The following is a 16,179-nucleotide window of genomic DNA, read 5'->3' on the forward strand; positions in this document are numbered from 1 at the left end:
TAAGGAAAGTAAAGCTTAAAACAATGTTTGTAAGAAGTACTGTAAACAATGGCTATGGGCGCCGCCATTTTGAAATCCAGACTACGTTAACAGGAACGATGTTTACTAATCTGTGACGCCCCAAGGCGACCCGGATAGGATTAGTGGGTTTAGACAACGGATTGAAGGATACATATTTATCACTTTTTATTAAAATGTATAAAGCCTTCATTTGATTTTTAGAAGCATTTGATTACCAACACAGCATTTAAAGAATACCGTTTACTAAATCGACATTAACCTTGAATAGTTGCCAAAAAAGATCCTGCAAATTATTTTTGATTCACAGATAATGATCACTAAACAAAATTATTTTCAGATGCACAAAACTGTGAAGCACTTTTCTGGTAAACCACATCCATGAAAGTACCTTTTGTCATTTTATCACCAAGTGAGTGGAAATCATGTTAAAGCAAATCATGATTCAAATTTTACGTATTTCAAAACATATTCACATCTTTAAAATAGATAAACTAATGCAAAAATCAAAAATGTTTGATCCAAAGCATTTCAAAGGTCCAAAATGTAATGATTATTTTAGAAAGTAGTTTCCCCTTTTCCTGTAAACACTTAAATGTTTTCTTCTCAGAGCAGTCTCCAGACTTTAAAAGTGAAAGAAGAAGAGGAAGGTAAAATCCAAAATATAGGAGTGGAAAGTACCTAAAAACCAATCAGTTGAACAAATCATTTTAAAATAACATAAAATCCAACAGAAATGTGTCGTCAGTAGTTTGTTGGTATATTTTACAAGCTAAACACACAAATTTCTATCAATAATAGCCAAGAAACTTCAACATTTTCTAGACTTTAACCTCTGTGAATCTTTCTAGATAAGGGTTGTCATGATAATTTGTTTGATGCGAGTAGCTGAAATGCTGACGCATCCTGACTCCAACAGAGAAATCCCAGGAAACCACCAACCCTGCTGTTGATGCAGGAAAACTATCCAGAACTTTACCGGGATGAGAAAAATCCCAAACAGTCAACAGCTGGGAAGTAAATAAACTTATAAAAGTCAAAGAAACTGATGAAATAATGCTGCATTAAGAGCTTACTGTGTGTTTTTTAATAAGCAGATTTGAAGAAAAGGTAAAAWGTTTTCACCCTTTGCTCAAAGAATATTGATTTATTTTAATTTATTTCTAGCAGATTCTAACAAAATTTTCACTTAGTTTTATGAAAATGATGTAATTTTGTTTCATAATGAACTTTTATGAAGAGTTTAAGTCACAAAAAATAAAGAAACCAATCCCACTTCAATTTAAAGTTAAATAATTCTGAACCAAGAATATAAACTGATCAAGTCAAACACCAAAATAATAGTTTGGGAGTCACAAAATAAAGATTGTATTACCTGAAAATATAACAGTTTAAATCTGGAAGGTTTCCTGTCATATTCTAAAATTAAAACCTTAAAACAAATCTCTTATGAAGGTGTCATTTATTCAATGCAGCTGTTTGTTGGATATTGGCAGCTTAAACATAATTAAAGTCAGGACTTTATTGCACACAAGGATCCACAGCTTTTGCATAGTTTGTCTTACTTTCAAGGTGAAGGACAGAAAAAAAGAAATACAAGAGCAAACATCAGAAAAGTCATAAGAAACACGTAAGGCACACAAACGTTTGACATCAGGAAACATCATAAGTCATGAAATTTTCAATAACATAAATCAATAATTTAGTCATAAAAAGAAAAGATATTTTGGTCCATATTTTCTCCCAACTTAAAGATTTGGTGTTGAAGAAAATCTCAGATAAAGACTCTGAAACCTTCTAATGAAACAAACACTTCACTTGTTCCCTCCAACAATTACAGCCTGGAAATAAACTGGGATTTTACTTTGGAGTACAGATTAAACTGAACAAAGTGCTGGAAATAATCTGGAATGTCAGAATTTAAGAAAAAACTGTTAACTGGATGAAGACCAAGCTGAGACAAAAACATTAAAACATGGTCGGTCTTTGCAGAGTCTTGGTGGAGATTTTGTGGGGATTATAAGAAAATACTAAGGATTCATTATTTATTAGATCCAGAACGGTTCTAAACATGGAGAAAACGTTCTGCAGATCAGTTTGATGTTCTGGAATCAAACCTGGATTGTCCAGATGGACTTCTGGGAGTAAATCAAGCAGAAATCCAGGTTTTTGGTGTGAGGTAACAGATCACTAGAGATACTCCGGAGCCTTGGTGGGGTGTTTGGGACGCATTGGGGCCATAATTATGTTTTATGGAGCGTTCCACAAGGCATTCAACATGGGAAAACCTTCCCTAGGAGGTTTGATTTTGGATATGAAAGCACAGTTTCCTCATTTCCATTGAGCGGTTCGGTACGGACCGGTTTGGTCGGCCATTTTATGGTTCCGAATATTTCAGTTTGACTCTCACTGGGCCGGAGGCAGTAAACCCAAACCACTGACGCTACGTCATACTAGTGTGACGACCATCTGTTGTCTTTGTCCCAATCAGCAACGTTTTTCTCTGTCCTCCAATGAACTGACCGTGTTGTGTGTCGCCAGCAGCTTCACCCAAACCAACCCAATGACCTCCAACTGAAGGAGTAGCAGAACGGTGCGGTTTGGGTCGGTTGCATCTGCCACAAACAAGACAACACGGTTTGGTGAGAACTGAAGGCATCGCAGCTTCCACATCGTCTAAAGTTTTCCAAGTTTGCAGCGATCCGGCTACGTTTCTCATAAATCATTGAAAACATAGCAGGGTCTCCATCTTTAACCACCACTAAGGAAAGATAAAGTATAAACTTTCCCATATTTAGTTAGTTGGTGTTATACAGACTGTTACTAGAGAGAAAAATGTTACTGAATTATCTTTAAAACGGCTCAACCTGCTGTTAACGCAAAACTACAAAGAGTTTAACATCATCAGCATACGGTGAACTTCTGTTTCTCTTTTTGGCTTGTAGAAAATAATAAGTTGTGTTAGTTTATTATTAAACCTGGTAAATAAGGATATAATAAATCACAAAGTCTCATGTTATTGGTATTAAAGTTGTGCCTGAAGAGTCGCACTAAATAAACATAAAACCGTTTGGCCTAAAAATAAAACGTCACTTGAAGGAAACAGTTTTCATCCCACCATCTTTAACAAACACAAATATTTAGTTCAAGATTAAACCATCATTGGAAGATTTCCAGCAACATTTCATTTAGTTGATAGAAGAGTTTAAATATTTCCTAATTTTTCTGTTATGTGACCAACAGAACAGCTAATTGGATGTTAATCGCATCAAACACAAAGCTAATGAAATCTAAACTTTAGCAAAGAAGAAAACGTTGTCATCAACATGAATACAAAATACATTTTAACCTTTGGTCCACCAAAACGAGCGCTACCGACACTCAGGTTCGAAATAAACCTCAGCATTTTAGAAATGGCCTCATCCAAACTACTGGTCGCTGTAAAGCTGGTAAAGGTTTTAAATCTGAATCTGTGAACAAGCCAGACCTTCATTTCCTCAGCTGTCTGGAGTCAGAATGGAGGTTTGTTAATATTTTACTGAATCTTTATAAACCTTATGCTTCTCATCTGAATTTGGGTTCAGCTCTTCAAAATGATTTTCCTGAGGTGAATAAAGGAAATGTATTAGAAAAGATGTTTCCCGGCTTGTAAAGTCGGAGAGCTGCCTGAGTGTTTGGTTTTCTAATAAAGGAAATGCAAACAGAGTTGTGCGGTTTTAGTCGGCTGAGGACTGAGATCCCTAATCCACTCTGAAGTTGTTTTCCAGCCGTGGCGTTCAGGCACCTTTTGTGACTTTCTGACTGCAGCGGCAGCAGATTTTCAGAGTTCAAAGAGAAGCTTAGCGCCTCTCAGAGGATTTAACGGATTTACAGAACAACGCCTTGAATCCCGGCCGAGGAAACAAAGAGGGTTTGTTGGTTTCTTCCAATTAAATATGTGATTCAAAAACGGAAAATTTAATTTTTAAACAATAATAATTTCATATCAAACCCAAATGTCCCTTTCATCACCCAAAATAAATTACTGTCCTTCTAACTCCCAGCATAAAGCGAACAGAAACCTTTCAAACGCATCTTAAAGTCTCTCAAACTGGTCCTGATGCTCGTCAGCTCTCCTCCAGCCAGGAGGGGGCGTCAGCGCTGGCGACGTTTAGGTGTTCCACGGCCTGCTGCATGTTTTTCTCCAGGAAACTGTGACATGACAAGCAGTGAGCAGCGACGGCGCTGTGGAGCAGCCACAGCTGGTTGTGGAGGACTTTCACCTGCAGACAGAGAGCGAAGCCACGGTTAATCAGCTGCTGTTTCTGTCTTTAAAGGGATCCCATTATGCAAAATTTAAATGTTTTTGTGCTTATATTTTGGTCTTTACTTGTTCTAAAAGTAGACAAGTATTAAAAAAAAACACCCAATAATTTTTGGGAATAAGGCAATACTTTTTAGTGTCTGGAGAATGAGCCGTTTCAAAAACCTTCGCAATGTAACATCACCTAGCAACTCCAGCCCGTTACCTAGCAACCTCCACGGAATTCCGCCCGCCACCTAGCAACCCAAGCTAAGCTCCAGCACATTTGGACAGCTGGTGTTATCGCTATACACCGGCTGCTGGAAAAGACAAGTGTCTTGTTGTTGACTTACCATCCAGAAAAAACTTCCTGCATTCTTGTCGGTTGTGCAGCAGGCTCTACTAATGCTTTTCAAAGTTGTATGGTTTTAAACTTGCACATCTGTTTGCAACCATTTTCACGAGAGTTGAGTTGGGGGGCGTGGCCAGCAGTAGCTTATTTGGATTTAAAGGGACAGAGCACTAAAACAGCTCATTCTGCTCAACACAGGCAGAATTGATCAGAATAAAATCTCATCTAAAAATGATATTGTGCAAAACAAAGTAACTAACAGAGAAAGATTGAGACACAGTCTGAATGGGAAACTCTACGCTTTTAGAAAAAGATGGAAACGTGTTCTTGAATATTTCAAAATAAAAAGACCAATAATGTGAACCCGAATGATGCATATCTTTCAGTTTGTATATAAATTAGTTACTTTTCTCATATAATTTTATTTAAATGTAATTCATGTACACGCCTCCTGCTTTTTGTTTTCTGTACCTGTGCTGTATAAGTTTTGTCTTATTTTCTTTTTTCTGTTCTSTATACATTTTCAAAACATCTAATAAACTTATTGACAGAAAAAAGTAACAAACAGGTTTTATACAACCTGTTCAAGGAAACACAATGGGTCACCTTTAAAGCCATGGGTTGTTGGTTGTGTAAACCAACAAACAGAACCTGGCGCTCCGTCTCACCCTGTTCTCTTCCAGCAGCTTGACTTTGACGGACAGGTCGTCCCGGACCTTCTCGTACCGCTCCCTCTGGCCCTGGAAGGTTTTCTGGGCCTGCTCCAGCTTAGGCAGGGTGATGGCGTCCCGTGGGCCCATGTTCAGTTCCTCCAGGTCCACTCGGTACGCATCATACTCGATCCTGGACACCACAGGGGTAAACAGGAAGACCCGTTACCAGAAAACAGCGCCCTCTGCAGCCCTGTGGAGGTATGCGCTCCACCCACCTGGCAGCCTCGTACTGCTTGGCGTTGATCATGGTGTCCTCGATGGTTTTGTTCACCAGAGTGTTCATGTCGGAGGTGAAGGCGTTGATGGCCGACTGCAGGGTCTCTGTGCTCTTCGACAGAAACTTTTGAGCCTCAGCGTTCATGTCGAACTCCACCTGCGGTCACGTTAGGACGATACGACGTGTAAACAAAGAGGTCTGACATATTGCAGTGCATTCACCACAGCAGGGTTGAACCAGGCTGCAACTGAACTCTACTGTTTGTCTAGGAAGTCCGGTTTGTTTGGGGAGGTGTGAAGAATCAAAAAAAGTGAACTCTGATCTCAGTCTTAGTTCGGTTGAAGTGAACTCTGGTGCGGTTTCACTTCATCTGTGAACGCCAAGCGGACCAGAGATCGCTCTAAAAGCAGGAAGCAGACTACAGCGCACGGCATTCTGGGTAAATACAACCAACCAAATATGAGTCTAACACTAATGGGAGAAATGATTCGGTGTATTTTACCAAAGTCAAAAGAGAAATGCTCTTTTGAACTGCTAAAATCGGACTCTAGTCCATTTTTGTTTACATTTCGTGAAGAAGGAAGTTTTGCTCAGTAGTTTCGGTTACATCAACGCTTTTGAAGGTTGATTCAAAAAAAAAAAATCTTGTTTGCTTGAGGTGGTTTGCCCACCAATAAAGGTTGATTTTCCTTTTTTACACATTTCAAACAGTTGAACAGAAACATAGCAAGTGTTTTCTTCAGAGGTTTTTGAGTCGTTTCCTTCAGTAGTTCTTGGAGCAGCGCCCCCACAGGCGAGGAGGGGAACAGGTCTTTCAATTAGTTTGGATTATTTCACTCAGTGCAGTGTGAAAGAAAACCACACCAGCTGAAAATATGACAAATCTTGGAGTTTTAGTGCCAAATCAAACTGGTTGTACTGGACCATAAGGTGTGAAAACAGCCTGGGAGTAAAGCAAGCAGAGAACCAGCAGTTTGTTGTGGATCCGGTGGATTTCCTCAAGACTCACGTGGAGGTTCTTGGTTTTGAAGCTGAGCTCRGTGAARGCGTCGGCCATCGCCTTCTGGGTGACGGAGAACTGGGCGAACTGACTGGCCAGCGTCTGAGCCAGCTTGGTCATGTGGTCGTAGCGCTGCCGGTCGTCTCTGAGCAGCTCCAGGCGCGGCTCCAGGTCCAGGTCCACCGTCCGGGAGCCGCGGCCCATCCGCTCGGCCAGAGCCTGCCGGGTGCACTGCGGCGGCAGAGACAGCACCGTCAGATCCGGCAGCTGTGAGCGAAGCTGCTGGGTTAGGCTCCGCCCACCTTGTATTTGCTGATGCTCCACTTGCGGACTCGCTCCAGCTTCTCGCTGGCCAGGTTCTTGTTGCTGGCTTCGATGACCACAGGTCCACCGTTTGGTTTCTGGGGGGCGACCGTCACCTCTGGAGACAGAGGACAAATCAGTCTTACTATATATATATTTTTTTTTACATATTTTTAAAGTTCTTATGTCATGACAGCGCCTGTCACAGTAAACATTAGATCAATTCATCGGATGATAAATTTAAACAATTACTGAATCAATATTTGCATATAGGCTGGCATGATGAATTTTGCTGGACAATAAATTGCCCCAGAAGTTGTTGCAATAAAAGATAATGCTGTTGTTTTGAGACCATTTTTCAGAAATATCATGGTAATAGTATAATATCAAAACCTTAAATTCTAATGAACATTTAGCACTGGAAGACATTTTGTAATATCCAAAATAAATAAACAAAGCTGCAAATAAAATAAACAAAACTAGTTGAAACCAAAACACCAAACAGGAAACTTTTGTCATCCAGTTTTTGGCACAAGGTAAAGAAAAAAACAGTAACCTTTACCTTGGCTTTCGTCCGTTTCCACGGCGACCCCTGCTGCTGCGGCCGTCGTCGAACTGTCAGTTGCGTCTTCACCTGCGTGGTTGGAGTTGCTGTTTGTTTCCTGCAGAGACAGAAAGAAGGCAACATTTTCACACATTAAACTGTCATTTAGTCCTGATACAAACTCAAAGTTCAACACATTTTATGAGATTTTTATGGCAAAAACCAACAAAAAATGGAACATTATTTATTTAAGTTAAACTATGTTACATGTTAAAAACAGAACAACCAGCCACTGCACTGAATTACTGAGGATTAACAAGAAAAACATGAAAACTAATTCTCAGAAAAATTAAACAACAACCATTTTCAGCTGTAATAAATCATCATTTCTTCACCACCAGTCATCTGAAGGCTTCCCTCCRTCTGTGTGACCTTTACGACCCGGCTGACATCACCGTCATCCATATGAGATGAAGCTAAGCTACTCCAGTTAGCTTCCCTTCAATTAGCTGAATGTTGTTACCGTTACTCAGTTTGTTAAAACTCAAATAATAGAGCCGAAATAAAACAAAAAACAGAATATTATTATCWCCAATAATTCTCTAAACTCTAATTTCAAACTGTTTCTGAATGCATCACAGCCCCAGCAGTAAGAAGTTCAAGGGTCACGAAGCTAACCAATCGAGTTAGCCCGGATCAAAACCCATCAGGGCTGCCATATTGGATATTACTCCCTGCTGCTTTCAGCTTGGGGTCAGAGAGGTCAGAGGTCACAGASACAGCCACCTGACACAGATGTTGGTGMGTTAGATTCTGCAGAGGAAGCGCAGCAGGGCGAGGTCGGTCCTCACAGCAGCAGAAAGACTCAGCGCTGCTGCGTCGCATTAAGGATGAACGCGTGATGACGCAGAACGAGCCCTGATGCGCGCCTCAGCAAAGGTCACATCAAACTCCGTTCCCTGGAAACGGACTTAAAAACGCTCCGTCTCATTGGTCCAGACTCTGGCCTCACCTTTAAGTCCACRTCGTCGTGACGTCCGTCCTCTGGAGGCGTTTCTTCTTCCTCTGTGGTGTTGGACGCGGCAGCGACGTCTCCGTTCTCCTCCGATGCCTCCATCATCTTCTTAAAGTCTAAGGAGAAAAAGTTCAACGTTTACAAATTTTATTAAAGGTCTGTTACTTTCTGSCTCCTCTGTAAAATKACTTAAATAAAAATATCATCTGTTTAAAAACAAGATTTATTTGTAAGTTTWTCAAAACAAAAACAACAAACCGACTTATGAGATCAGAGTTTTGACCATTTTACYGCTTTCAGGCATCAGSAGTAACTTCAACCAGCTTTAATTTCTTATCTGTAACTCATTTATTTACCAAATAAAGATTAGAGTGTGTGACAAAAAATGTGAATTAACTGAAGCTCAAGTTTTGCTTCAAGAACATTAACAGCACTGGTTTGTTTTTAGATTATATTTTAATCAAGCCAATAAACTGACTCATGACTCATTCAGCTCATTCAGGTATAAACTATTTACCTCATTTCTGAGTCCAATCCCATCAGCCTCATTAATTTCTCTCGATCAGGTTATATGTCTCCCTCTGGTGGTCTAAAAGCGAATTACATCTACATCCATAAAAAGGCTGAGGGTCAGCGGCCGCCACCAACCCCTGCAGCTAAGATGGGGTAAAACCTGCTTTCATGAACAGGACGGATCTGAGGTAACGTCTGCACCAGGGAGTCCAACATGTGGTGCAGGGGCCATTTGTGACCCTCGGACTGACTTTCAGCGGACATTTCCTGACACACACAAAGTATTCTTTTTCTTAAAACCACGTYGATCCAGAGACTTTTACTAAAAATCCGACTTTGCTTCACTCAAATTAACTTTTATATAATGTTTTTTTAAAAACGTGGCTAAATATAACAAGCGTTTTAAAAGAAAGTGACCCAAATCCTGCTTTTATAACTAAATAAATTAGTTCAATTGAACCTGAAATATGAAAACTTAATGCCTTTCTTTTAACACAGCAAACATGAAAATTCCTTTGTCAATTTTGGACAAATAACATCCCTTTTCTACAAAAAGCAAAACAAAAATCAGACTACTTTATTTGCTTAGTTTTAATTGTATTTTTTTATCCATAGATGCTTTTAACTCGATGATCTTGGCCCCCGTCTTCACCTTCCTGTCACTGCTAATAAACACTTTATATATGACAGATCTTTGATAACTCGTAACGCTGACCTTTGACCTACATACTATCCCGATGGATCATATATATTGTTATTGAGCAACTGTGTGTTGAAACGTTAGGTTGCAGCATAAAACCATGACAGGAACAAACTGAGCCCTGCAGGTATTTTATCTACTTCTGTTTATGATAAGGAAGATGTTTGCTACTTCCTCTCACAGGGTTTGTTTGTTTGTTAAAATATGACACTTTTTAAAACCAGAACATGCAGAGCAACAGGTTATATAATGAGCATTACAGAGGTCCTGAATCAACCCTTCATTTCCTCATAATGACCTTCAATCACCCAGACCTCCTTGTGACAATCTATAAAATAATCTCCAGTATTTTTAAGGTTTTTGGCAACTTTTTACAATAATTTCGCAACATTTAAGCTCCACACAGACTCACCTTTGTGACTTGAGATAATTTTTATTATCTTTAGATAAATCTGTTAAATATACCTCATAAGACTCAGTAAGACAGGCAGAAATAAGATTTAAAGACACTAAAAACTTTGCATCCATGTTTGAGTGAAGCATAAAAACAGTTTGATGGGTGTGTTCGTTTCAAAGATCCTCTGAACTTTACTTCCCCACAAACTTTAATTCACAAATTCACAGAAAACCGAGCTTTAGCAGCGGTAGGTCGACCGTTATGACCGTTAAAAAAAAAAATCCTCTTTTTGACATTAAAGCAAAACCACAAACAAAGAGGCGACAACACACCTACGAGCTTTTTTTTTTTTTTTACCTGTTAAAAAAAGCGACTCCTGCTTATTTTCGTCCTCTTGTCTTCAACTTTCTATGTGTCGGGTTACTCCTGCGTCTTCGTCAACTTGTTATTTTTGGAAAATTATAATGGAGTTGATCTAAAAAGTTAGCGTTAAGACTAAAAGTAGCGAAAAAAGCGTCCAACACATCTCCCGGAAGTGTCTTCTGAACGGATTGCTTGTTGGAGGGAGTGTTCGGTTTATGCTCCTGGGCTAACCGGAGGGGCGGTGACGTTCGCAGGTCACAAGCGGTGCGTTTGGCTTTCGTCTTCTTCTTTTTTTCTCTTCAAAACACTTCATTTGTATTTTTTTTACAAAGACAAATTAAAAGACAAACTGACATCAGCACGAAATTAAACAATAATGTACAAAGAAACAGTAGCAAATGAAATTATTAATCAAAAATAAACTTTAAAGATGCAGCAATGTTATTTGTTCTTAATTTTAATGGAAATCTACTAAGAAAACAGAAGTTCGCGAGGGATATGGAGGACCTTACCAAAAATAAATGTATTTTAGTCCCTGACTCAAATTGTCAAAAGGTAAACATTTAATCCAGATCCTTAAATATTGATAGTTATTTGCTACAAGGATAAATATTGCGCACATTTTTGAAATTTGCTCTCTTATTTTACCTGAATGCAGCACTGAAAAGTGTAATGTATTTTAACAAACGTATATTAACAAACTGCGCATTAAAAAAATAGATATTTGAGTGAGTTATGCAAACATATAATTTACAGAGAAGAAAACCGAAAATGTCTGCTTCGTCGCCCTGTTTGCTAYATAAAAAGTTTCTAAAAAGGAAATTATGTTAAAACCAGGCAGTTCAACTGAGTAAACAAAGGGCATAAATACAAAACAGTCGATTGTTTTGTTTTCCACAGCTTTTGATTTTGAAATTGACAGTTTTGTAATTGTGCGCCATCTTGTGGCCCGAATCCAGAATGCTCAGCCAGGAAATGGCAACTCTCGCGATACTTCACATTTTTACTACAGTCTCAAGTCCAAACTCAAAGCTAGCGGATAAGTTGGTTATCATCTTCAAGACAACTTTTAAAACCGGTAAGTAATTAAAATCAGCCTGCATAACTGTCACATTGTAACATTTTGAACATTTAATGTCACGCAAAGTGGGTTTTTATCAGATTTAGGCCGGTTCGGGATTAGGTTTCCTGGTTTTGACAACAAGTTAAATATTAACGGCGGCTGTATCTGTCACGAGTAGAGAGTCAGTTTATTACATTTTAGTTAAAATATCTCATAGTTTAGTAAATATAACACCTTTAAATGTTGATGTCTGCAAATAACATCTGTAACATGGCAATGCAGGTGTTTTACTTTGGGTTTGTTCTGAAAGTGGTTCAAAGGTTTAGAAAACTTTTTTCCATTAATCTAAATGGGACAAAAACATAATAAACAGGTGCATATTTTAAAACGCACTCACCATTTGGTTCATTTCAGTTGGCAGATATTGTTCAAAAAGTCTTGCAATGTTTTTAACTTGTGTTTTTTTACAGCTTGCAGAAAATTATAATCAGGGATCAGGATTCATTTTGTTTGTTTCTTTAGTAAAAATGATCAATGTGAACATTTTTACAAATATTTGAAACAAAAACGTATAATTTTACTTAAAGGAGACATTTTTCCTATGTTATAGTGAAATAATCTGCCAGTGGAACTTGTCATTTTTCATCAATATTAAGGAAATCTTGATTTAAAAGAAGCTCCTATGACTTTCTGAAGAGTTAGTTGTTAGTTTTGTTTTATTTTAAGATATTTGGAGTAGAAACTAGACTAAAATGACTTTTAAAACTTTGTGTTTTTGCCGTGTATGAAAGTGAGGAACTTCTCTTTCTCTCTATTTTATGTAAATAAGTGTTTATGCAGACTTCTCTGTTTCTTTAGGAAACAATGAGGCCTGTGATGATGATGGAGCGGTGAGGAAGATGAGGGCGAACCTTCATCAGCTGATGATCGGCTGAAACATCTGGAAACGCCGCTGCAGGTCGGCCATGAAGGAAAAACACATTCTACTTTATTCTGATCTATTCAATGTTACTCTGTTCACATCAAATCGATTCTGTTCTGATGATTTTATTCTCTCTTCTGTTTTCTTATTCATTTTAATCTGATTATATTCTTATATATCTAATCTAATATGACTGAATTTTATTCTTAATCCAATTTAATTTTCATCTATTGTTTTAGTTTCATGTCTAATGTGATTTATTGATTTGAGCTTAGATTTTTGTTATTTCTTTATGATTTTATTGATTCTAATTTGTGGTTTTCTCTCTTTTCTTTTTATTTTTGTCTTTATTGATTCACAAGGAAGCAAATTTTAGAAAACATATCCTCACAATTTAATACTTTAGAAGTTAATGGCACATCTGTGTAATAAATAATACACAGGGAAATACTGCAATGTTCAAAATATAGAATAGAATAAAGTGAAAGAAAGGAAAAAATACAAATAAATAAATAAAAATGTGACATTAACGTAATTTTCTTTATTGTAGTTATTTTATTACTGACTGAATTCCTGTTCTTTAAATCTTCTTCCTCTGTTCTTGCTAAAGTCTGACATGTTTCTGTCAAATTGAATAAAAATGGCCATTTCTTAAATCTGTAAACACTAAGGAGCGACAAATATACAAAAAACAAATAAATAAAATATTTTATTGGTCTTTTTTTGCTGGATAAATCTGCTCCAGGCTCTGATTCTCAGCAGATTGTCCAGATTTACTGCATATTCTCTGTTCTGGTCGACAAACCAGGAAGTTTTTTTAGTTCTGTTTGTCAGATTCATAGAATCAAAAGTTTCTGATCAGATGAATAAATAAAAGTTTTATTGTTGCTTTAATTCCAGCCCGACTTCCTGGAAAATCCTGTCTGCCCGAAACGAACCGGCTTCCTGAATAAAAGACCAGATTAATCCAAACAAAAGCAAAACTCTGAACTCTAATCCAGCTTGATGTTTGTCTCTGAACTGTCTTTACAGGCCGGAGAGCCGGTGGAGAGATGTAATGTCAGGAAGCTTCCAGAAGATGGCAGAGTTCTGATTGTGAGCRAATAAAACAGAACTAAACCAGAGGAAGCATGTTTACCAGAACCACTGAGCAGAAACATGACGAAATAACTACTTTTTTCTACCTAATTATAAAGTAAACCTGGAATATTTTACTAAAGCAAAACAGCCTGATGTTCGTATGAACTGTAGCATAAACTCATCATTTAAATAAAAAATATTTATTCTCAGCAACAAGAACAGGAAATAGGTTACACCTTAAAAATACTCACCTTATTTACATGAGTAAATGAGGTGAGGGCTGAGATGTGTTTAAAATGCCATATAGAGACATTTTTATAACAAAGTCAAGTAACTGTGTTGCCTTCAGTTGTTAAAAAATGCTAAATATATCAGATGTGACTTAAAAGAAGCTTAACTTCCTGATWTAAAGACTTGAAATTGGGCTTCTGTCTCTTTAAGAAGCTCCTGCTCTTTCTGAAGCTCCGCCTCCAGGAAGTCATCCCAACATGGCTCCTCTATTAACCCTTTAACGTTTTTACCAGCAGCTCCTATACTGAGCTCAGCAGTTCCACCAGGTGTTTGCTAATTGCTGCTGGCTAGTCTGAAGGAGCTGAGTGGAGAACTGATCMAATTATCATTTATTATATACAAAARTTACRCCATCRRATGGACGAAAATATAAAATTAAGTGGAAATTTTGGTGTTTTAAGGTAAAAAATGAGAATAATTCATTTAAGTAGCAAAAAATAACAAACCATGCTTAAAAWTTTTTTTGCAAATTAGTTTCTTTAGATAAAAAACGTATAAAACTGCAGGTTTGTCTGTGGTGAATATTTGAAAAACATGTTTGTTTTTCATTCATTGGGTAGAAAATTCAGAAATTTTACTCAAGTAAGAGAATATATACTTCATAGTAAAATTATAAAAATTTTGTTACTCAAATAAATGTAACTGAGTAAATGTAACCAGTTACTGCCAAACTCTGCATTTCAGTAACTTCATCTCCATAAAGTACATTAAATCACATTGTAAATTACATTAAACATTAAATCTTAATGGTGACACAATAATTAAAACATTTTAAATATCTGTAACCAAACATAATCTGAGGCAGATTAAATTGCGGTTTTCCTGTTTGATTTTAGGAGYGCTGATCGTCCCGCCATCATGAATTCGCTGAGGCGAGGATTCGCCAACCTGCGGACGCTGATCGACAGCCACGCGCCGCAGCAACCGCAGCGCGCTGCGGCGCCGCGCAGTGAGCAGAATAACAACCTGGAAAATCCTGCAGCTGATCGTGAGTTTCTGTTCTCGTCTCGCCTCCATTTTTCAACATCTGATGACTGAAATGTTTCCCCATTTTAATTTGTAAAACTACACTATACTGAGCTCAGCAGTTCCACCAGGTGTTTGCTAATTGCTGCTGGCTAGTCTGAAGGAGCTGAGTGGAGAACTGATCAAATTATCATTTATTATATACAAAAATTACACCATCGGATGGACGAAAATATAAAATTAAGTGGCAATTTTGGTATTTTAAGGTAAAAAATGACAATAATTCATATAAGTAACAAAAATTCACTATGTCCCCTAGTGGACATAGTGAATTTTGTTTTTTGCATTTCCTTGCTATAAATGAACAAATACGCTCTATTCCGGTCTATTTTGTATGCAAACATCTATTTAAAATTGTACGCATACTTTTAAAGAGCCTCATTGAAAATATATTTRTACATTTTTAACTCTTTGGTGCTTAAAAGGTGATTGAAAATTAATTTATTACTCCGTGTTTGATTATGTGAAGCTGAGATGAAAATGGCTCTTTACTAAACATTCAGACTGCTAACAACTAAAAACCACAATCAGAACTGTTAGAAGACATTATCAAGTGCCTGAAAAACACAAAATATGTGAAGTAAATTAAAGTTTGCTGAGTTTAAACCTGACGTCATGTCGTTCTTTAACCACAAGGTGGCGCCCCGACTGGTGCTGCCTCGTCTCAGCAGCTCCTTCATGTTGGTACGTCGCCACAGATTAGTGATTTTATCTTCTTTTTACTTCATTTACATCGGATCAAGAACCCAACAAACTAACTTTTTATTTTCTTGCTGTTAGCTTTTGGCATCTCTGCCAATTTTGTATTTKTCTTATTAGTTTTACTAAACTTAATTTTATTTCCATTTTCATTCGAAACAAACTCCGTCGGCATTTATCTGCCTGTGATGTAGTTTGTTGTGAAGCGCTTTGGTCAACTGAGGCTGTTGCAAATGTGCCATATAGATAAACGTTGACTTAACTTCTCTTTTCTTAAAAAATAAAAACAGAGTGTCAAGCTGCGGTTCCCGCGGCAACCAGAGTCAAAGTACACGTTTCCACAGTCGACCCTTACGAGGTCAGGAAGCTCTGCAGCACTCAGATAGTGAAGGTACACACACACACACACACACACACGCACACACACACGCGCACGCACACACACACACACACACACTCCTGTATGTTTCAGGCTTTAAAATGAACGTGATTAAAATCTCGTTGGCTTGCCGTATTTTCAGAGATCAGAGGACGGCGCGTTTCGAGCGTCGATTTGCTGCAGCATCGACTCCAAGCTGCAGCATCACAGCAGGATGGAAGTCAGAGTTTACAGAGAGGATGATTTAAGGTCACACTCCTCAGTAAGTGTGTGTGTGTGTGTGTGTGTGTGTGTGTGTGTGT

At 37.9% G+C, this 16,179-nt stretch overlaps 2 protein-coding genes across 3 annotated transcripts in view; one reads left to right on the plus strand and one right to left on the minus strand.

Moving 5' to 3' along the window:
* Positions 1–1,463: 1,463 nt before the first annotated feature.
* LOC103480852 (arfaptin-1-like) lies at positions 1,464–10,648 on the minus strand. Of its 2 annotated transcripts, none has more exons than XM_008436048.2 (8): positions 10,412–10,648; positions 8,442–8,574; positions 7,448–7,547; positions 6,885–7,003; positions 6,592–6,813; positions 5,581–5,738; positions 5,321–5,495; positions 1,464–4,280 (listed from the first exon to the last, which is right to left on the minus strand). In XM_008436048.2, the coding sequence occupies exons 2-8, from the start codon at positions 8,547–8,549 to the stop codon at positions 4,125–4,127; spliced, it is 1,038 nt and encodes a 345-aa protein (XP_008434270.1). In that variant the 5' UTR covers positions 8,550–8,574; positions 10,412–10,648; the 3' UTR covers positions 1,464–4,124. The 2 variants fall into 2 exon arrangements, with proteins under 2 accessions (XP_008434270.1, XP_008434269.1); XM_008436047.2 differs by having other exon boundaries at positions 8,442–8,560; positions 10,412–10,646.
* A 770-nt stretch (positions 10,649–11,418) lies between these two features.
* LOC103480851 (type II inositol 3,4-bisphosphate 4-phosphatase-like) overlaps positions 11,419–16,179 on the plus strand; it is a 27,014-nt gene continuing 22,253 nt past the window's right edge. Inside the window, exons 1-7 of the mRNA XM_017310266.1 lie at positions 11,419–11,495; positions 12,339–12,438; positions 13,435–13,497; positions 14,610–14,761; positions 15,436–15,483; positions 15,789–15,889; positions 16,020–16,139. Coding sequence (XP_017165755.1) covers positions 14,632–14,761; positions 15,436–15,483; positions 15,789–15,889; positions 16,020–16,139 — 399 coding nt within the window. The 5' untranslated portion in view covers positions 11,419–11,495; positions 12,339–12,438; positions 13,435–13,497; positions 14,610–14,631. The remainder of the gene's footprint in view (positions 11,496–12,338; positions 12,439–13,434; positions 13,498–14,609; positions 14,762–15,435; positions 15,484–15,788; positions 15,890–16,019; positions 16,140–16,179) is intronic.

This window comes from Poecilia reticulata, linkage group LG18 (genome assembly GCF_000633615.1).
Source record: "Poecilia reticulata strain Guanapo linkage group LG18, Guppy_female_1.0+MT, whole genome shotgun sequence".
Taxonomy (NCBI): domain Eukaryota; kingdom Metazoa; phylum Chordata; class Actinopteri; order Cyprinodontiformes; family Poeciliidae; genus Poecilia; species Poecilia reticulata.